The following is a 22,572-nucleotide window of genomic DNA, read 5'->3' as shown; positions in this document are numbered from 1 at the left end:
AAGAATTTATTAGTTTGTGGAACACATATTAACAACACATTTATACAAATATAACTCAAAGAAGGTTAAATATAACTTCTTATTTACAATGCTTCCCATATAATTTAACATATTTAATAAACCTAACTTGTTTAATATCTCTCTTCCTTTGAGAAGCTCCAGGGACCCTCTGGTATGTCCCAAAGTTATTCTGAGATCAAAAGACTTAACTTAGAATTTCAGAAGTTTGTAAGAAATGTCAAAAGACCTAAAACATTTTCTTAAATAGGATCTCGATCATTATGAAACAACTAAAGGTAAGTACAGAAAAGTTACATAGTTTTTAAAAGCTTAGCTCTTTTAATATTAAGAAGACAGTTTGTTATGTCTTCTGGGCAGTATTCAGAGAGGAGAACTGTAGCAGACAAGACTAGGATGGTCCTTCAGTAAGCATTCATGCCTTCCACAAACATGTATTGAGCAACCACCATACGTGAGGCACTCTTCTAGACACTGGAGACATACAAGTGAACAAAAGAAAGACCCAGTTCCTGGTCTCCAAGGTCCATGGCAGCTGGATGATGAGGACTTCCTCATGGACGAGCAGAGGCCCCCAAAAGTGGCTTCAGCCAAGTTTTGGGTGTAAATCAACCATGTTGATACTTGCATGGAGAGCAAGTTCTGATCATTTCCTTATCTAATCATCATTTAAGTTTGCAGAACTTCACAGCACCCAGATTCTGAAGGCTGGGGGTTGTTCTGGAAATGCCAAGGACCCCTACAGAGGAGTGCAGACTTTTGGACCTAATGCATTCCAGCTGGCACCAGGGTTTGTCTGGCCTCAGTGAGATCTACCAACGGTCATCAAGGACTTTGAGAAGTCTAGGCGAAACTCAGAAGCTGAGTTCACTTCCCACAGACAGGTATCTCTAATGCAAGAAAAAGAAAGAAATCAGTAGCTGACTAATGATGAGGCAAGGTCTTTTACCCTACTTCCATTACAACACACAGAGGGACAGTCTGCCAGGTCATGGGATATTTAGAAACATAGTTCAATGTAATGCAGCCTGAGTCTAGGCTCTGGAAGAGATTTAAAAACCAGCTTTCTCAAAACAAACATTTCTCTAAAATTAAGGGACTCTTAGAATCCACCTTGAGCCCAGCTGTATCATTCTCCCAGAATTAAAATTGAAGGCGCAAACAAGGACAGAACTGATTGCCTGAAGGAAAGCAGATATTTGGGCTCCATCTACACATGCATATATAACAGATAATAGCTGATGATTTCACTCTTTACGTTCCTGACCTTCAATGAGTCATACATCTTGAAGACCTGAGAGCTGTCTGGTGGAAATGAAGTCATGGTTTCAAAAAGAGATGCACAGATTTCTAGTCTATGAATCCTTACTTGTGATCCTGAAACTGACTGGGATGTAAAAGTTCATTCAAAATACTCTAGTTGTTGGCCAGGTGCAGTGGCTCACGCCTGTAATCCCAGCACTTTGGGAGGCCAAGGCAGGCGGATCACGAGGTCAGAAGATCGAGACCATCCTGGCTAACATGGTGAAACCCCGTCTCTACTAAAAATACAAAAAATTACCCGGGCGTTGTGGCGGGCGCCTGTAGTCCCAGCTACTCGGGAGGCTGAGGCAGGGGAATGGCCTGAACTCAGGAGGTGGAGCTTGCAGTGAGCCAAGTTCACGCCACTGCACTCCAGCCTGGGCAACAGAGCAGCAAGACTCTGTCTCATAAAAAAGGGATGGGCGCGGTGGCTCACGCCTGTAATCCCAACACTTTGGGAGGCTGAGGTGGGCAGATCACGAGGTCAGGAGATCGAGACCATCCTGGCTAACACGGTGAAACCCCATCTCTACTAAAAATACAAATAATTAGCTGGGTGTGGTGGCGGGCGCCTGTAGTCCCAGCTACTAGGGAGGCTGAGGCAGGAGAATGGAGTGAACCCAGGAGGCGGAGCTTGCAGTGAGCTGAGATCACGCCACTGCACTCCAGCCTGGGTGACAGAGGGAGACTCCCTCTCAAAATAAATAAATAAATAAATAAATAATTCCAGTTGTTACTGTTGTTTCAAAGCCTCACCCAGAAATGTTTCCAACTGGTGTGGAATGAATAAATTGTTCTGACAGCCTCTGAAGGAGAAGCAGCTTGAACCTCAGCCTTGCTAGAGGCTTAGTCTATTTAAATTCCCCAGAGCATTTAAACAGGAGCCAGTGCATTGGAGCAGTGTATATTGACTGATGCAGGGAGTTTCCTCATTGTCTTGGGAAAGGGTACGCTCAGACCTGATGCTGTGTGCCGAAGAATAGTAACAGTGAGTGCAACAGGTGCTGCTGTCTGAATACCAGGCATGGCTTGGGTTCCTGTATTGGTTAGCTACTGCTGCATAACAAACTATCCCCAATTCAGTGGCTTAAAGCAGTAAGCATTTATCCATGCTCAGAAATCTGAGTTTGCTGGGAGGTTCTTCTGGTCTTGGCTGGATTTACTCATGCATCTGTGGTTACTGTGGGTTGAGTAGGCAGTGCCACTAATCTTGGCTGGGTCCTTTACATACTTGGGGGCCAGCTGGCTTTGAGTTGTTCAAAGATGTTGCTGTTACCCCACTTAATGACCAAATCAAGTCATACCACGTCTAGCTCAGATTCAAGAGGTGGAGAAATGAACTCCAGTTCTTGATGGAAGTAGCTGCAAGATCATATTGCAAAGGGTGTGTGTACAGGAGGAAGGGATGAAGAACTGTGATCACCTTCCCAATCCATCACCAAGTCTAGCCTGTTTTTCCATCCTGGGGAAGCCTGGAAGTGGGGAGGAAACAGGTCAGGGGCCAAAAGGGTTTTCACATTTTCTCTTTTGGCTCATTCTTTGTATCCCTCTTGTTCTACATGGTTGACATCCACTGAAGCTTGCTGATTACTAGCTCAGCACAACTGAATATTCAACACTCCTTATTTCACTCTGTACAGCCTGAATTCAAATCTTACCTCATCACTCATCAGTTGTGTGACTTTTTAGGCAATTTACTTATCTCTCTGTGCCTCAGTTCCCACATTTATAAAGAGAGGCTTGTGGGGTTGTTTTAAGACTAATTAGGTAATACACGTAAGGTGCGTGGAATTCTGACTGTACTTGGCAAGACTTCGTAATAGTTGGCAGCTATTCTTTACGATTCCAGGATTCCTTTCCATTTTATTAAGAGGAAGGCCCTTAGGCCTGCACCCTTGTGTTTTAGTTATTCAAGATTGAGAACTTTTATACTGAGGCATATTTAACTTGGCAAGGAGAGGCACTCATGGTGTTTGCCTTGTGAGGGCTTATCTGCCTTGCTGTGTGAACTGGCTGGGCTGCTCACAGATGCACAGATCTCTGGGTATATCATGACGGCCTTACAGGGGCCAAGAATAATCTGCAGGTGTGCAACCTCCAGAGGACCTGGGGAAATTCAACAGACATGACATGGGCCTCTGGGGGCTCCTGAACCCAACTATTGAGATGATAGTGGCATAATGCAATCATTGCTATCGTTTTTAAAGTGTTGTCTTTTGGATTGGTTCATTGCATAGCAATAGATAACTGGAATAGGCAGTTAATGGGAGGATTGTGGTCAGAAGCTACTGTGGGGGCTGTTGAATTTTTCTCCAAAGCTCAGATGCCCAGTATTCCTAGTCTTTGAAAGAGAGAGAGGAAAATTGAGAGAGAGAGAGAGAGGGAGAGAGAGAGACAGAAAGAGAGAGAGAAGAGATTTTCTTAATCAGAGATTTCTCTTTACTTTCAACTATTTGCGGGTATTTTCATCTATTCTAAGTGAGAAATACTACCCTCTATTTTTAGGGTTTGCTGCTGTGTCCCTATTGAGACTTGTAAACTATTTGGTGATGAAATAGAAAATTGAAAAGTGGGGGTCCATTCAGCTCACAAGTACATGCATAGTTATATAGGTGAAAGGTTGGTGACCTCACTCCCTGTTTTAACCAAGCATTCTGTCATCTTTCCAGACTTGTGGGAAGACTTGACAGCTATTATTAATCTTGTTTTGTGTATTCGGGCAGATTAAAGTATTAAGCGCACACAGCATGGGTTATCATCACCAGCTGTTTTCTTGAAGTAGTGTCCAAATGATAAGGCTGGAATATATATTTTTAGAAAGGCCTGGATACTCGATCTGGTGGGAGAGAACATCTGGAACATTAGACAGGGTAAGCCACCTTTGCCACTCCTTTCCCCCTGCTGTGACGTACAGGTGAGGCAAACAATACTGAAGTCAAGGGCGTCGGTGCTCACTGCTCTGGCAATGCCTGGTGAAACTGAGTTATGTTTGAATTTATTGTAGATGCTGATCTTCTGGACAATCACACTTTTCCTGCTGGGAGCAGCCAAAGGTAAGAAACACCACTCCTGCCCCGTAGGAAGGGCTTAAACTTAAGCTCTCAGCCCTGGCCAGAGAAAGCTTTAACTGTGGCAGGGCTCCCAGCAGCTCCAGGGTACCGGAGAGAAGAGGTGGGCTGGCACTCTGCCTGGGAGAGTAGGCTGGGCAGTTTAAGTGAGACCTGTTTCTGGGGATCCCCCCAGTGGCCTACTTTCATGCTCGGGGAGCCCAAGGTCAGACATTTCTAAGTAAAGCATAAAACATCTGCCTGAGTTAACATATTGACTTATCAATGCCCATTATCACATTAGTCAAATAAATGTATCAGAAGAGCTAGGAATGGGACTTAGAACTTTCCAGTTTTGATGGTAGTTCTAAACAAAGGTACCAGTGGTGTCCCTGTGGGATTCAATAGGACTGCTACCAGGCCAGTAGGTGGGCACTGGGGTCAAGAAGAGAGTGGGAGGGGTTGCAGTAGTTTCATCCATTGTCTTCAGACTGTCCCTGAACAGAAGAGTGACCAGGCCCGAACAGCAGTGACACCCCAGAGCACGCCTCGAGAGCAAATCCTTAAGCAGATTCAACCTTTCTCTGCAGGAAAAGAAGTTTGCTATGAGGACCTCGGGTGCTTTTCTGACACTGAGCCCTGGGGCGGGACAGCAATCAGGCCCCTAAAAATTCTCCCCTGGACCCCTGAGAAGATCGGCACCCGCTTCCTGCTGTACACCAATGAAAACCCAAACAACTTTCAAGTGAGACCTCTGTCATGTTAATGTCACTGTAACTGGGCACGGGGCTATGCCCACCCTGCACCTTATCTCTGTGCCCCCTTCCTCCACCATGCCCCACCCCATCCCTCAAGCTGCCCCCCAGACCTGGCTAGACCTAGACAGAGCAGGTCATTAGTTATGTTGGTTTGAATGAATGAATGGTTCACATTTGCCAGAACCTCTAGCTGCTGTGTGATTCTTGTCTGGAGCAAACAGCTTACTGTCTAACAAGTACCACAGGGAAGGTAAGAATTCAAACCACAATCCAGGCCTAGTAGAAGCAGTGATTACTCACCTGGAGAGATGGGGCAGGGAAAGGGAGATCGGGGTGGGCTTCATGGAAGAGGTGGCTTTTTGCTAAGCTTTGAAAAGTAGAGGCATTGGGACAGGCGGAGATGAGGAAGGAGAAAAACAGGCCTGTGAGGCTGGGCTGCGAAAACATGCAGCACTTCTGCATTTTTCACAGATTCTCCTCCCCTCTGATCCATCAACAATTGAGGCATCAAATTTTCAAACAGACAGAAAGACCCGATTCATCATCCACGGCTTCATAGACAAAGGAGATGAGCGCTGGGTGATAGACATGTGCAAGGTAGGAGCCGGCTCTGATCCCTGTGGCCAGCTGAGGCCAACACTTCCTGCTGACATCTCTGCCTCACTTTATGCACTCAAGAAAACTTTACATATTAGATAACTTTATGCAATTAAAATGTTTCTCTTCACAAAAATTAAAATGCCTTTCCATGCTTCTGCACTACGTCTACACCCTGAAGCAACCACATTTGCTATTAGAAAAATACTCCTACTATCTAATTTCCGGTTAAACCAAGGCCCGATGTTTTCTGCTTCCATTTTTAGTGAGAGTACTTTGTATCCCATAAACAAGGGACTATAGGGCTTTTTTTGTTCAAATCTTTCCCATATCCCTGAGAGGCTGACATGTGTTTCTGTGACCATTTAATTGATCCCAGCACCTTGGGAGGCCGAGGTGGGTGGATCACCTGAGGTCAGGAGTTCGAGACCAGCCTGGTGAACATGGTGAAACCCTCTCTGTACTAATAATGCAAAAATCAGCCTGGTGTGGTGGCAGGCGCCTGTAGTCCCAGCTACTTGGGAGGCTGAGGCAGGAAAATCGCTTGAACCCGGGAGGCAAAGGTTGTAGTGAGCCAATATTGTGCCACTACACTCCAGCCTGGGCAACAGAGCAAGACTCTATCTCAAAAAAAAGAAAGAAAAGAAAAACAGAAAACTAAAATTGATCTACTACAATGACAGAGTAGAAAGTGCCACCTACATGTAATATAGGTCAGAAGGAGAGCAACAGAAGAATACACACATGTGCACACACACACACGGACATGTGTGCAACTTGTGCATATGCGCACAAACACACACGTGCATGTGATATACCACAATATACTGTCATCCTTTCTCTTTATGTGGAGACTGGTTCAATTGATTTTTCTGCCATCTAAGAATTTACCCCAGGAGCCTGCCTTCCACACATACATTAATAACACCAACCGGTAATGTCAAAAGGAAAAATTACAAACCCAGAAAATTAAAGTCATTCTGCACTTGGCCTTGGTTTAGCAGGCATTTCACTCTTGGCATCTTTCCTGTCGTATCATTAATAAGCATCTTATTGATGCAGTTTATGCTCCAAATTATGCAGGCTTGTGAAAGATTCCTCAGGATAGCTTGAAAATGAAAGTTCTGGCCAGGCACCGTGGCTCATGCCTGTAATCCCAGCACTTTGAGAGGCCGAGGTGGGTGGATCACCTGAGGTCAGGAGTTCGAGACCAACCTGACCAACATGGTGAAATGCTGTCTCTACTAAAAATACAAAAATTAGCCAGATGTGGTCGCAGGCGCCTGTAGTCCTAGTTACTCAGGAGACTGAAGCAAGAGAATTGCTTAAACTAGGAGGCGGAGGTTACAGTGAGCTGAGATCACGCCACTGCACTCCAGCCTGGGTGACAAAGCGAGACTGTCTCAAAAAAGAAAAGAAAAGTCCTGAGGAGAAAACTCCCACTATCTCTGTGCAAGTGATCACACATATTAGTATACTGTATGTGGAATGATTCCAAGTGGATTTTAAATTTATAGTACCCTTTTAAATTCAAGCTGGTAATATGTACTGCCTGGCAGAACTCCTAAAGATATATCAGCTTCTTCGATATTCAGGAAGACATTTTCCTTCCAGAATTCTTCAATCTCTTTTAAATCAGTACAGTTCTGTTTTTCAAATATCTACATGTGTCTTCTCCATGAAGTACTGTGTCATCATGACTATAAAAATAGTGAAGCTTCTCTCTCACTTTCCAGCTCTGTAAACGCCCAGCAGGCTGTGGCATCGCCAAGAGCCTGAACGGATGCCTCATAGTCAAATCCGCAAGGTCATTTTGACACTGGCCACCGGAGATTGCACCTACGCCTTTTCCTTTTCGAAACAGGACTCTTTTCGTGATGCAATTGTTTTTTCCTTCTTAATCAACCTTACTGAATTTGGTTGAAGGAAACCAGAGAGTGGCCAGCTTCCAATTAATCTGCAAGCTGGAGGGGAAATCAGTTTGCCTTTCTCATAGCATTCGCCCTGAAGGATAACTCTTAATTACCAACAGGATTCCCTAGTAGAGTCTAGTTTATCTCATGCCCTAGCTAGGAGAAGAGAGGAGTGACCATTTCTGAGCCCTGGCTGGATAAGGTTTCCCCTGCTCCCATGATCTCCCCAACCCGCTATCTCCCCATTACCAGAACCTGTTCAAGGTGGAGGAGGTGAATTGCATCTGCGTGGACTGGAAGAAGGGCTCCCAAACCACCTACACACAGGCCGCCAACAATGCGCGAGTGGTGGGCGCCCAGGTGGCCCAGATGCTCGACATCCTCTCGGTGAGTCAGCTGGCTGGGCTATGTGAGGAGGGAAGTAGTGACTGCTGGTCTCTGGTAGAGATGCAGCTGAGAGTTATGGATTAAAGAAGGAGAAAAAATTGATATCCAGATCTTACTTCTAAAACTCTGAAATTTGCCTTCATGATGACACGCCAGTGGAAGCAAAAATGAGAACTGCTAACACTTAGAAAGTGTTTTTTGTTTTTAAATTATCTTCAATTTACAGATAAAGAAACTGAGGCCCAGAAAGTTTAACTAGTTTGCTCCCAAAGTCATAAATCAAATGAATACAAGAGGTGCCTTTTGATCCAGACCATCTAGCTTCAGAATTCACCCACAACAGCAGGTGGGCTCTGTTTGGGGTGAAACACAGCATGGCCAGAGAGAGCCACAGAGAGCCAACGGACAGTACGTGCAATTGGCATGTGTCAACTACTGGCCTGGTGGTGTGGGTGCTGTTGATGTTGGGGAATTCCTTCTGCCACAATCATTTCACTTATTTCTGCCTACACTGTTTCATTTTAGCTAACTCTTTCAGTCTTTAATTCTTTAAGTTTCTAATCCTTTGTGACTATTTTCTGTACTAGGTAATGACGAGAGCCATTTCTCTTAGAGCTAAAGGGTCTACAAAATAACCAACTTCTGCACTCCTGCAGAAATCAAAACCCATGATATTTGTACAAGAAGTACGGGAGACCAATAAACGAAGTGCCTTTGGGTGAATGTCTCTGAGATCAACACGTGCAAATACCTCATAGCTCTATTTGATTTGCTCGTTCACCAGTTTTTTTGGAGCACAATGTCAGGAGTGTGTGAGGAAGTAAAAAAGACACATGAGGTCCCAGACCGTCAAGGAGCTTGCAGTGAAGACTTGCAATGCCAGTAGAGTGTGATCTATTAGTGGGTTCTGATGGGGAGGGTAGGAGCTTTGCAGGAACACATAGAAGGCAGCTAATCCACACTGACAGGGCAGGGAAAGGGATTAAGGAGGTCTCCCCTCCCAAGGAAGAGACGTCTAAATTGAGAGCTGAAGGCTAGTCTGTTGATGTTAGCTGGCAAGTGCTTGGGGGATAGGCAACAACAGGAAGAGAAGAACGAACCGGGCCCAGAGGTGAGAGGCTATGATGTAATCGAGGGTCTGAAAGTTCAACAAAGGGTTTGGCTGAAGAGTCTAGAAAAATAGATGATGAGTTAGGAAACCTCTGAGGCCTTCAAAATGAGTTTGGGCTTGATCCTGAAGGCAATGAGAGGCATGGAAGTTTTTCAGCAGAGGAGTAATATCCATCAGGCTGGCATTTTAGAAAACCTACAGCAAAAAAAGTGTCCTGAAAATACAATCCCCGCTCTCCAGACAGAGTACAGCTATCCACCTTCCAAAGTTCACCTCATCGGCCACAGCCTGGGAGCCCACGTGGCTGGAGAGGCAGGGAGCAAGACTCCGGGCCTGAGCAGGATTACAGGTAAGGCCCCAGGGGCAGGGCCCCAGTTTTGTCCCCAGAAACCCCAGAATGAGGTCTCAAGAATGCAGCCCAGTTCAGAGCTCCCCTGAAGGAGACTGTCCCCTTGGCTGTCAGAGAGCTGCTTGGAGCCTACACAGAACATTTTAGGGAGCCCCCCAAGAAGCTCATGTGCCACCTTCATGGCAAGGGAAGGGTGATTTTGTTCCTCTTTGCTTCTTCCACCTCTGTCCTAGTGCCTCCTTTCTAAGTCCCAGTTTTCTGGTGGTGTTGGTTTCTCAGCAGGACTGGGCACCCAGGAAAACGCACAGTGAGACTAGTATCAACATAAGTGAAACATAATCAAGGAGGGTCTATATTGCCAAGTCTTTCTCCCTTCTCTTTGAAATCAAGGGCAGAATAGAGTCTAAAAATTGTTTCCCACTGCTTCTACTGGTAGAAGAAACCCAGTCGCCCTTATGGCCAAAAGCATTCTTTTAACCGAATCAAAGCATTTGAATTATAACAGCAACAAGATATATCTACATAATATGATGGTGATCATAATAATAATGTTATTATAATTATTATAGTAAGCATAGATTAAGTGCCTGCTTATCCCAAATATTGCACAAAAATTTATATTTTCTCATATAATTCTCTGAACTGAAGAAAAAGGCTCAGGGATGCAAATAACTTGCCCAAAGCCACACAACCCGTCAGTGGGAGAACCGAGATCCAGACCTAGTTTTGCTGATGTTTGGTTCAAGCAACTCTTTATAAGAAATCTCTCTGTTATTTTCAGCTGGCAACTACATTCATGTTCCTGTTTATCAGCTGCTCTAACCAAGCCTTCAAAAACTATTAACAAATCCAAGATCCCTACTAAGAAGGAAAATTGTCAAAAATAATAATTATTAATATCTTACGTATACACCCATGAGTATACATGAGGCATTGTGCTAAGTGCTACATAGCAACTCATTTAATCCATAACAACCATATCAAACAGATGCCATTATCACCCCATTTTGTAAAATGAAGAACCTGAAGTACAAAATGGTAGAGTGACATGCTCAAGGTCATGCGTCTTGCCCCAAAAGCAGCTGAGTAGGAATTTGGAGCTAGGCAACCTAGACCCAGAACCTGTGTTCTTAACTATGATACCACATTGCTTCACCCCTTTCTTTCTACAAACTTGAGGAGAGAAAGGATGTTGAAGAAGAAAGATACACAAGGAAATAGGAGACTCTGGTGTGGAAAAAATCCTTGCTTAAACAAAATCTAAATTTCTTTGCTCATCTGCCCTCCTCTATCCATGCCACTGGGAACCCCTTTGTAATGAACCACATTCAGACTCTATGTCCTCATATTTAGCACCCACAGTCATGGCACTGCACAACTCCGGGGCATGGTACCCCTTGATTTGGGTAGTGCATAGCCTGGGCAGCTGTACACCTTGGTGCTGCTGACATCTACAGTCAGGTCTATTGTTCTGCAGTGCTGATCATCTCTTTTAGGGTTGGATCCTGTAGAAGCAAGTTTTGAAGGTACTCCTGAAGAGGTGCGACTAGATCCCTCTGATGCTGACTTTGTTGATGTGATTCACACGGATGCAGCTCCCCTGATCCCATTCTTGGGTGAGGCCCACGATGCTCCAGCTGTGAGCATGCATGACTGTGTTTTAAGCATGAAAGTCCTGCATGACAGAAAGCTCATTGCTGTTCTAAACATTTCAGGTTTTGGAACGAATCAACAGATGGGCCATCTTGACTTCTTCCCTAACGGAGGAGAGAGCATGCCGGGATGCAAGAAGAATGCCCTGTCTCAGATTGTGGATCTAGATGGCATCTGGGCAGGTAAAGTCGTGGTGGGGTGAGGGGAACAGGGCGGGTGCTTTCCTGGAGCGACCAATACCTTTGTATAGCAAATCTTAAGAATAAAAATGAAACTGTCTTTAAAAATATACAATTCCCTCTTCTGAGGATTATTTCGGAAAAAAATGTAGCTACATAGTATTTGTTATATCTCAGCTTTACTGCTTTTGTGCTTCCTTAAAACATTGCTGTGGATGTCCTGGCACATACAAGCAACAAAGAATTATAAAACTGTCACTTAAAGCTATGACTCCATACAGCCAGGAAATAGCATAAGAGCAAACATCCTGACTGTAACTAAGAGACTTTTGCTACAAATTCTCTCTCGGGAATCAGTGATCAGGTTCAAAATGATGTAATCAGCTCCCCTTCAGTAGCTAGAATGAGAATATTCCCAGTAGTTCCCACAGCAAGCCTATTTACACAATGAGAGCCATTGCTCACCTATGTTGGGTAGGAATGAGGAGCAGTCACAGTTAAGGAAGGTGAGATGGGAGACTGTTATTGGATATGGTTATTCTTTGTTGTTGATCTAGCGCACTTGGGAAGAAAGGGCATCCTGCAGACACAGCTCTGACTCTGTATCTAATGAGGCCAAAAGGACAATGGACAGGTGAAGTTTTCATCCAGACTTATCATGTGGCACCACACAGGAAAAAACCCTTAGTGGTCTGACCAAATGTAATGAGTAAAGATTTTTATTGAATTTCATCAAAATGGCTTGGCATATATGGATGCCATCAAAGCAAATATTAAGAATGAAGACAGGCCGGGCATGATGGCTCATGCCTATAATCCCAGCACTTTGGGAGGCCAAGGCAGGCAGATCATTTGAGGTCAGGAATTTGAGACCAGCTTGGCCAACATGGTAAAACCCCATCTCCACTAAAAATACAAAACTTAGCCAGGCGTGGTGGTGTGTGCCTGCAATCCCAGCTACTCAAGAGTCTGAGGTATTAGAATCATTTGAACCCAGGAGGCAAAGGTTGCAGTGAGCCAAGACCATGCCATTGCACCATAACCTGGGCAACAAGAGTGAAACTCCATCTCAAAAAATAATAATAATAATAATTTTTTAAAATGAGGACATAAGCAGTTTGTCTGTCACAGCCTCGTGAGGGTTTGCATGCATAGGGCAGCTGAAACTCTTCATCAGTAACGGCCCAGCAAGCTCAGGCCAGGTCTGGAAGGTGCAATGTAACATTTGTCACTTGGCAGGAGTTGCAGGGAGCCAAGAAAGGTTGCAAGGAAAATCAAGACACTATAAGAGTGAAGCTCATACAAAGCCACCTAAAGTTCTACAGTCCTTGTTTTTATTTGTATAACTGCTGCATGGAAATGTCCTCACATTGGCTTGATCATGTCACATCTAGTCATGTCTTTGAGGACCTCCAGCATGGTGCCTGGGACATGAGATGGCACAAAGGTTGGAGGGATGGGCTCAAGACCAGATGGGCATGGGTTTAATTACCAGCTTTCCCACCTATTAGCTAAACTGTAAATCTGAGCCTATACTCTGTAGTTCTTTCTGTAAAATAGGGATGAGATGATAATATATAAATAGGAATGATATAGTACCCACCTCCTAGGAAGACTGAGGATTACATGGACAAGGCATATAAAGTGATCAGAACGTTGCCTGGTACACAGAAAGCACCCTCTATATGTTAATTGTCATTATTGTGGATGAATTTTGGATTTATCTTAAGTTTCTGAAAGTATGGTCCTACTTTGGAACCATCTCATTTGGAGAGAGAGGCAGAGAAGCTGTTTCAGCCCCCCAACCACCTGTTCAGGCTTCCTTATTTGTTTTCCCAGGAACCCGGGATTTTGTGGCTTGCAATCACCTAAGAAGCTACAAGTATTACTTGGAAAGCATCCTCGACCCCGATGGGTTTGCTGCATACCCCTGCACTTCCTACAAGTCCTTTGAGTCTGTAAGCTATTGTCCTGCCTCCAGCAATGGGCATCACCCCACTGTGGGACTGTTGTCCTGCTGTGTTTGGGATTTGCAATGCCTTCTCACTACATGTTTTGCATTATCCCTCAGAGTTCATGGTCCTGTGGAGTGGAAGAGGAAAAAATATAAACAACTTTAGGCAGGAGGTGGCTAAAATTTTCGATGAGATGAGTCATGTGGCAGAGGAAAACTGGGAAATCAGAGAGAAAGAGCAGTCAATTCAATGATACAGAGAGGCTCCCTGCAGGAGGCGACCTCTGAATCTGGCTTAAAAATGAGAGAGTTTAGAAAACACAGGAATGCACATTTCTGGCACGGGCAGAGCAAGAGTAGAAGAATGTACAGAGAATAATTCACACCAGAGAGAAAGCAAGGTGGATGCTGGAGTCCTATATGCCAGACTGGCAACAAGGGGAGAGATGGAAGAATGACAGGCTAGAGACTGCCTATTCTGGCTCACGAGAGCCAGTGTGAGTATCCCTTCCCAACTCCACATTCAGAGACATCATGTTGGTAGCCTGAAATTGGCCACAGTCAGAGTATTTACACCACTGAAATTGGTAGGCACTGCAATCCAGGGTTTTTGTCCCAGAGAGTTGGCTGCTTATCATTCACCACCTCACCATTTAACGGAAGGTATAATCGATCTAACCTAGGTCCTGGGCAGCAGTACTTTTTAAAGCTCCTCAAATAATTCTAATGTGTTGTGCCTAAAAGTTGGGAACCCTGATCCAGATGAAGGTAACTTAGAGATCATCTGCCCCAACCCCCTTGCTGTCACAAAGGAGAACGCTTAGGCTGTAGGAAAATTGAGTGTCTGCTCCCTCAGATGTATCAATCATACAAATACAAATTCTCCTTACAGTCCCATCTATCTCTTCTCATTAGGACAAGTGCTTCCCCTGTCCGGATCAAGGATGCCCACAGATGGGTCACTATGCTGATAAATTTGCTGGCAGGACAAGTGAAGAGCAGCAGAAATTCTTCTTGAACACAGGAGAGGCTAGCAATTTCGCTCGTAAGTTGCACTTTGACTACCTGCCCATGTAAAGCAAGTATATAGTTTCTGTTACAAATGAGGGGCTTGCTTTCAACCTGAAATATTTGTGCCTACATTTTGATTATCTTAGAAATGGACACATTCACCCAAACTATCCCAGTTACAAGTCAACTGAGGATTTAGAAAGAGTGTGCATTTCTTCCATTCTATTTTTGTGGCATGAAATGAGAGCAAGCCCTTGTATTTCTCTGGCATGAAATGAGAGCAAGCAAACAGTATAATTAATAGGATGAGGCCAGTTTGCACATCCTTGTGACCAGCTACCCTGAATTTTTACCACTCCACAGTTCATTGTTTCTTTCCTTTTTAAGGCCGCATCAGACATACCTGTTCTTCTCTTCATTCAGCAAAGATGTAATTGGTACCAGCTCTTTGCTGGGCTGTGTCCCTTAAGAAGCTCAGCTCCATACTGTGATTTCCCCTCTGTCTATGCATCCCTGATGCCCAGGGGCTGCCTTCCTGGTGGAGTGCAGGTGGGAATCAGGGGGAAGGATGGTTTCTCTCTAAAACCAGCTGAATGAACTAAGACAATGGACTAAGACACAGGGTAGAGACTGGGCATATTTGGACCACTTAGTACCAACTTGCCCTATGACTGTTCCATAGGAGGTGGCCCAGTAAAGACAGAGGTTATATATTCATATAAATATATAACACATCTTACATAGTTTTTAAAGTCAGAGTTATTGAGGTATAATTTATATTCGGCAAAATGCATGCTTTTTAACATACACTTCTATGAGTTTGGACAAATGAATAGTTGTGTAACCACCTCCAAATCAAGATACAGAACATTTCTATCACCATATATATCACTCTGTATTTTTTTGTAAGAAGACATTGGTTAATCAATCCTTCCACTGATGTTGTGATGCATGAAATACTTGCCAATATTTCAACAACAAATTAAACATTCAAAAATCATGTATTCATTCCTCAATCAACACTTATTCATGGGCCACAGACTATGCTAGACACTGAGGATGCAGGGACGAACAAGACACTCCTCTCAGGAAATTAATAATCCAGCCGAAGAGAGAAACTGAGCAAGCAATTACAAGCATGTTGGGGTTGGTGGCTGTTGCTATGACATTATGGGACAGGGAACCTGGCCCTGACCAGAAGGAGGGTCAGGGACAAGGTCTCTGAATATATGAAAGATGAATAGGAGTTAGGCAAGAATCATGTGTGTGTATATTAATGTACATCCGTGCACATGTGTGGGTGTATGCATGCATATGTGAGTGTGTTTGTGTGTGCATGTACCTTTGTGTGTATGCATGTGTTTATATATGTATGTATGTGTGTCTGTATGTTTATGTACATGTGGATGCATGTGTGTGTATTCATATGTGGGTGTCTATGTGTATGTGTGTGGTTATATGTGTGTAGGTTTGTGTGTGTGCACATACACATGCATGTTTGTGTAGATGTATTTGTGTGTGTGCACGCACATGCGTATGTTTGTGTATATGTATCTGTGTGTGTGCACGCACATGCATATGTTTGTGTAGATGCATTTGTGTGTGTGCATGCACATGCGTATGTGTAGATGTATTTGTGTGTGTGCACGCACATGCATATGTTTGTGTAGATGTATTTGTGTGTGTACACGCACATGCATATGTTTGTGTAGATGTATTTGTGTGTGTACATGCACATGCATATGTTTGTGTAGATGTATTTGTGTGTGTGCACGCACATGCGTATGTTTCTGTATATGTATTTGTGTGTGTGCATGCACATGCATATGTTTGTACATATGCATTTGTATTTGTGTGTGTGTGTGCATGCAGGCCCTGGGACAGCACTTCAGGTAGAAGCCTAAGTGACAACTGCTCGTGCACCTACCCTGTGCTAGAGACTGCCCAGGGTCCTGGGGAGCAAAGATGAAACACAGTCCCTGTCCTCGAGGTGGTTGCCAGGCTGCACTCCCAAGCTACCTTCCCAAATGTGGAGACAAGCCCCTATTCCCTCTCTCTTCACCTTAACTCACTGTACTGTCATTCTGGGGCAGAGCTGGCCAATAGAACTTTCTGCAATGAGGGGCATATTCTGTGTAGCCATTAGCCTCATGTGGCAATTTAACATTTGCAACACAGCTAATGAGTTTGAGAAACTAAATTTGTAATTGTATTTAATTTGGATTTAAATGTAAGCAGCCACATGTGGCTAGTGACCTCCTCACTGGGCAATGGAGTTCTAGAGGGGGATATTGCTGAATATATACTTCTCCTTAAGGCCTTGTTTGATTTGTAGATTAACAAGTAGAATTTCTTATACTTTGGCTGGGCGTGGTGGCTCATGCCTGTATTCTCAGCACTTTGGGAGGCTGACACGGGTGGATCACTTGAGGTCAGGAGTTGGAGACCAGCCTGACCAACATGGTGAAACTCTGTCTCTGCTAAAAATATAAAAATTAGCCAGGTGTGGAATTGTGTGCCTGTAGTCCCAGCTACTAGGGAGGCTGAGGCATGAGAATCACTTGAACCTGAGAGGCGGAGGTTGCAGTGAGCCAAGATTGCACCACTGCACTACAGCCTGGGTTACAGAGTGAGACTCCATCTCAAAAAATAATAATAATTTTTTTAAAAAGAATTTCTTATGCTTTGATGCCTCAGAGTAAGAGAAGGAGACAAGTCTGGGATGTAGGCTACCTAATTTGTATGTGAATAAATTGAACTCTTCCATCTCCTGTGCAGGCTGGAGATATGGGGTTTCCACCACACTGTCTGGAAGAACAGCCACTGGTGAGATCAAAGTTGCTTTGTTTGGAAATAAGGGAAACACTCAGCAGTACAGTATCTTCAGGTAATTTGCCATTGTAATACTACGTCTCATTTGATGATATACACAGTCTTCAAACCACACACTTAATTTGAACACTTATCATCTCTTCATATGTCAATGGTTTTAAATTACAGTCATGTAACATATAACAACATTTTAGTTGATGGACAACATACACAAGAGTTGCTCTATGAGTTTGTAATACCATATTTTTACTGTACTTTTTCTATGTTTGGGTGTTTAGATACACAAACACTTACCACTGTATTCCAATCATCTACAGAACTCAATACAGTAACGTGTAGTACAGGTTTGTAACCTAGAAGCAATAGGCTGTACCATACAGCCTAGGTATGTAGTAGGCTGTGCCATCTACGTTTGTGTGAGTACATGCTATGATGTCCACACAATGATTAAATCACGTAAGGACACATTTCTCAGAACATATCTCCATTGTTAAGCAACGCAGGACTATATTACTTTATGACTGAAGTTAATTGCAGACTTCTGCTAATAATTTTTCTTTTCTGCTATAAACCTAGGCATTTCGTTCTTTCTCTCTCTCTTTTTTTTTTTTTTTTAAGAAAGAGTCTTGCTCTGTCACCCAGGCTGGAGTGCAGTGGCACAATCTTGGTTCACTGCAACCTCCGCCTCCCGGGTTCAAGAAATTCTCGTGCCTCAGTCTCCCAAGTAGCTGAGATTACGGGCATGGGCCACCACACCTGGCTGATTTTTGTATTTTTAGTAGAGAGGGAGTTTCGCCATGTTGGCCAGGCTGGTCTCGAACTTCTGACCTCAAGTGATCTGCCCACCTTGGCCTCCCAAAATGCTGGGATTATGGGTGTGAGCCACCACGCCTGGCCTCTTTCTCTCGTAATAGATGTTTTTTCTTAAACGTAAATCTAATATTACTTCAGATATCCTGTTTTTTGATTAGTACAATAACACATGCTTATTGTGCCATACCATGTGGCTAATTTGTTACTGTACAAATAATTCTTCCAAAAAATATAAAATGATATGCAGGAATTCTGTTTTATTTTCTATAAGAAAGCGTTCAATTTTAAAACTTGAGTTTTGAAAACCATAGTTTGAACAGTGCTTGCATATTGCTGGCTTTTCCATGTCTCCATCCTTTATTTGGAAATTAATTCAGAAAAATAATCTTGTTAATCTAGAATAGAAAACAGCAGCCTGGCATTGTATGGTCATTAGAACTCATTTCTATGAACAGGGATGTTTATGTTTCTCTATTTCAAGGGGGATTCTCACACCAGGCTCAACCCACTCCTATGAGTTTGATGCAAAGCTGGATGTTGGAACAATTGAGAAAGTCAAGTTTCTTTGGAATAACAATGTGATAAATCCAACCCTCCCCAAAGTGGGTGCTGCCAAGATCACTGTGCAAAAGGGAGAAGAGAAGACCGTGTATGTATCTTTGTTGGCTGGTGCTGAAAAATGTTTGCAGAGATTCATGTTATAATGAAAACCCACCCCAGAAAGTTACGCATAGTTAAGCAAGAAAAGTCAAGAAAATTTACTCATCTGTGGCCCCTTCTCCCCAAACAAGCAACTGACAAAGAGCATAAAACGTTTCTGTTGGGTGCACCTTATTGGGTGTTCTCAGCACCGCCTGTGGGAATACAGAAGACAAGACTGTACTTTCAAGGTAAAATGAGAAAATATAAGAAAGAGAACAAGAAATCCTTTTGAAGGGTACAAGTTTATAAGTATGGGCTAGTGAATAGCTATACTTGAAAGAAGAGAAGACCAATCACATTTCAGGATAATAAGACGGAAAATAAATCGGTTTTAGGAAAAGATGGAGAATTTTATATAGGACAAGAAAGCACTAGGGTTGCAATACTTGTGAGATCCTGACCTGTGGTCTCCCTGGCTTTGGGCCTGAATAAGCACAGGGCCGTGGGTAGGAAAAAGGGACAGCTGGAGGAAAAGTTGGAGTGGTGACCTGAGAGGGCAGAGCGACTATCTCAAACCTCAGATCCCAGGTCTGGTCAGTAGAACACGTGGCTTTGTGGGAAGGAGATCCTGGTCTCTCAGCCACCGATGGTCTTGAAGTTTGGGGTTAGGTGGAGTCACCGAGGTCAGGTCCCAGAGACTGTCACTCCCCCAGGTGGGGAGGGTGGGGTGGCAGAGTAGAACGGGGGCTGACTCCACATCTGGATCTCCTCGGACTGGGTGACCCAGTGAGGTTCTCCCTATCCCCACAAGGCAAGGAGAACAAAGAGGCTGGCCCTGCCAGGTGGTCGGTGGAACCAGGAGGCTTTATAAGCTAGAGCATAGTATAGAGGAGACTGGGCCGGGCTGGCGGGGAGCCCTGTGCAGGCTGGAGGTGCAGCCAAATCCTTTCCTCCCTGACCCCATCGGAGGATTCTCAGCCTCTAAAATTCAGCTCTCCAAGGCCTCATTAGCAAGCATCCCATGGCCTGAATCCTGGGACTGTGTGGTTAAAAACACGTCAGGTGGTGGCATCACTGGAATCTTAAAAATAAGAGGTGTTCCCAGTCGGGCGTGGTGGCTCACGCCTGTAATCCCAGCACTTTGGGAGGCCGAGGCGGGTGGATCTCCTGAGGTCGGGAGTTCGAGACCAGCCTGACCAACATGAAGAAACCCTGTCTCTACTAAAAATACAAAAATTAGCCGGGCGTGGTGGCACATGCCTGTAATCCCAGCTATTCGGGAGGGTGAGGCAGGAGAATCGCTTGAACCTGAGAGGCGGAGGTTGCAGTGAGCCAAGATTGTGCCATTGCACTCCAGCCTGGGTGACAAGAGGGAAACTCCGTCTCACAAATAAATAAATAAATAAAAATGAGAGGTGTTCCCAGGAGATGACTTGCTCACAGGTAAGACCTACGAGGCCAAATCAGCCAGGGCATTGCATCTTCTAGGTTTTCTGAGGAAAGGCTGAGGCTTTCTGAACTTTCCGCAAATCGAACAGAAGGTACTTAAGGCTACACCTGAGGCCCTGTGCCCATCAGCTGTCATCTGCATTCCAGTGGCTGAGTGCAGCTCCCCTCGCTGTCTGCTCCAGAGACTCTTTCTTAAGAGCAGCTGGATATAAGACATCAGGTTTTTAAACAGAGGAAAGTCAAAACCAGCTTTAAATCTCTCAAACTAGCTTGGTGAATAAAAACATTGAATTAGTTGAATTACTCAAAAGTTTTCCTGTTATGAAAATGGCCAGTAACATTTAATAATAATAATAAAGAAGCTAAAGAAAATCAAGATTTTGCTCCAAGCTCTTCTCAGAATCCCCTCATATTTTTTAGTAACCTCATTGGGGTTTCAATTCCTACTAAGGAACCTGCCAGACTAGGATTCCCTCCAATGACACAGTGTCCAAAGAGAAAGGCAGCCCACCCCCTCTTTATTTCTCCCTGTCCCCCTCTCTTTCTTTATTAAGTACCTATTGTAAATGTACCCTTGCAAATGACTTTATTAAGTACCTATTGTATAGCCTGGCAAATAGTAAGGGATGCAAAGACAGAGCCTACACTCAAGGAGCTTACAGTTTAGCTGTTGAGAAAAATCAGACTTATGGTTCACAGGAAAGGTCAAAAGACCAAATAAAGAACTCCCAGGAGAGGCTCAGAAAGATAGTGGCCAAGGAGGAAAGCAGAGGGCCCCAGGGAGGCTGTGATGGAAGGAAGGGCAGCTCTTAGGATGAGGGAGGGAGGAGGAGGGAGGAAAGGCACAAGGGCAGGGCAACAGGTCCAGGTGCATGAGGGGCGACAGGGCCTAAGTGCAGGGAATATGATTGGAGGCCTCTGATGCCAGGTTAGGGCTTCTGGGAAGAAAAAATGAAACACAGAAGAGAAGGTGGGAAGGGGCCAAGGAACACAAGTGAGGAAATGGGGTAAAGCTTCCAAGCTCACAGGTGGTTAGGCCTGAGAGAAGTCCAAGCTCACAGGTAGCTAGGCCTGAGAGAACCGCAATAATAACTGCTTACGTCTGCATTGTTTTGTGTTAATTATAAGACTTTTTACATTTACCATCATGGGATGTTGCGTTCTTATCATGGAACTCTCAACAGTCATGAGAGGGAGCCCTCTTCTACAAATGAAGGGGACTGCCTTTCTCTCTCTCTCTCTTTTTTTTTTTTTTCCTGAAATGGAGTCTTGCTCTGTTGTCCAGACTACAGTATAAGTGGCGTGATCTCAGCTCACTGTAACCTCTACCTCCCAGGTTCAAGAGATTCTTGTGCCTCAGACTCCTGAGTAGCTAGGATTACAGGCATGCACCACCACGCCTGGCTAATTTTTGTATTTTTAGTAGAGACGGGGTCTCACCATGTTGGCCAGGCTGGTCTCAAACTCCTGGCCTCAAGTCAGGAGACCATCAACCTGCCTCGCCCTCCCAAAGTGCGGGGATTACAGGCATGAGCCACCACACCAGGCCTTGCCTTTCTCTTTTGATACTGTGTCATTGGAGGGAATCCTAGTGGGCACGTTCTTTAGTAGGAATTAATACCCCAATAAAGTTATTAAAAAATATGAGGGGATTCTGAGAAGAGCTTGGACCAAAATCTTGATTTTCTTTAGCTTCCCAGTTATTACTTCCTTCCTCAGAATCCTCAGATAACTAGCCCCAAAGCATTCAAACATGGGAGGGCAAGGTCATGAGGAACTCCAGGGAGGAATGCCAGGTCCCCCGACTCCAGAGCTGGAAGACAAGCTCAAGGAAGGCTTGAAGTGTGATCCTGAAAATACAGCCTCTGGCATCAGATGGACCTGTTTTTGCATCTTTGTTATTCTGCTGATTAATGGAGAGCCCTCTGTGTCTCAGTTTCCTCTCCTGTAATGTAGAACTAATAATGAGACCCCCTCACACATGTGTGGTGAGGATCAAGTTTGCGCAAGTGAATTATGCCCCATAATTGGCCGCAGATGAGAAGGGCTCAGGGCGTGTTGGCTGCTGTCCCCTTCCGAGAGTGACTGGAGGACAGCATCCCTCTGTAAGCCAGGCTGCTGAGCCTATGGTGGCCGCCAGGCACCTGTGGGGACAAGGGAGTGAGAGTCCCTTCCTTCGGAGGCCACCGTCCTGTGTGACACTCCAGAACCATAGCAGACCTTGTCCTAGAGCCTCCAGGCAGCAAGCACTGCAGGTGCTGGTTGTAGCTCCAGTCCTAGGGCCCCCTCGGGCCTCCTGAATCATTCATCAGCTGTGACTTGGGCTTAACCCCTTAAGAAAAAAAAAAACAAAAACAAAAACAGCAACACCTGGCTTTTGCTAAGGTGACCCCCAAACGCTTACAAAGCTTCCCTTTCTCCCCAGGTACAACTTCTGTAGTGAAGACACAGTGCGGGAAGATACGCTGCTCACCCTCACGCCCTGCTACGTGGCGTAAGCTCCGTAGCTTACGTGGCTGCTGCGTTCATGCCAATAAAATCAACTGGTGCATCTGTA

At 44.6% G+C, this 22,572-nt stretch overlaps 1 protein-coding gene across 3 annotated transcripts in view; it reads left to right on the top strand.

Annotated features, from left to right (window-relative positions):
* PNLIPRP1 (pancreatic lipase-related protein 1) overlaps positions 1–22,572 on the top strand; it is a 33,052-nt gene extending 10,480 nt beyond the window's left edge. The window contains exons 1-13 of one of the 3 annotated variants that reach the window (XM_012001128.1): positions 4,160–4,190; positions 4,325–4,373; positions 4,958–5,112; positions 5,597–5,722; positions 7,888–8,022; positions 9,374–9,482; positions 10,979–11,098; positions 11,198–11,317; positions 13,154–13,272; positions 14,184–14,313; positions 17,058–17,166; positions 18,406–18,573; positions 22,441–22,572. In XM_012001128.1, coding sequence (XP_011856518.1) covers positions 4,325–4,373; positions 4,958–5,112; positions 5,597–5,722; positions 7,888–8,022; positions 9,374–9,482; positions 10,979–11,098; positions 11,198–11,317; positions 13,154–13,272; positions 14,184–14,313; positions 17,058–17,166; positions 18,406–18,573; positions 22,441–22,513 — 1,413 coding nt within the window. In that variant the 5' untranslated portion in view covers positions 4,160–4,190 and the 3' untranslated portion in view covers positions 22,514–22,572. Of the gene's footprint in view, positions 1–4,159; positions 4,235–4,324; positions 4,374–4,957; positions 5,113–5,596; positions 5,723–7,887; positions 8,023–9,373; positions 9,483–10,978; positions 11,099–11,197; positions 11,318–13,153; positions 13,273–14,183; positions 14,314–17,057; positions 17,167–18,405; positions 18,574–22,440 lie in introns of those variants that run through there. The other 2 variants (XM_012001129.1, XM_012001130.1) reach the window with 2 other exon arrangements.

This window comes from Mandrillus leucophaeus, unplaced genomic scaffold (assembly GCF_000951045.1).
Source record: "Mandrillus leucophaeus isolate KB7577 unplaced genomic scaffold, Mleu.le_1.0 Scaffold65, whole genome shotgun sequence".
Classification (NCBI taxonomy): domain Eukaryota; kingdom Metazoa; phylum Chordata; class Mammalia; order Primates; family Cercopithecidae; genus Mandrillus; species Mandrillus leucophaeus.
This window is presented reverse-complemented; position numbering and strand designations above follow the sequence as displayed.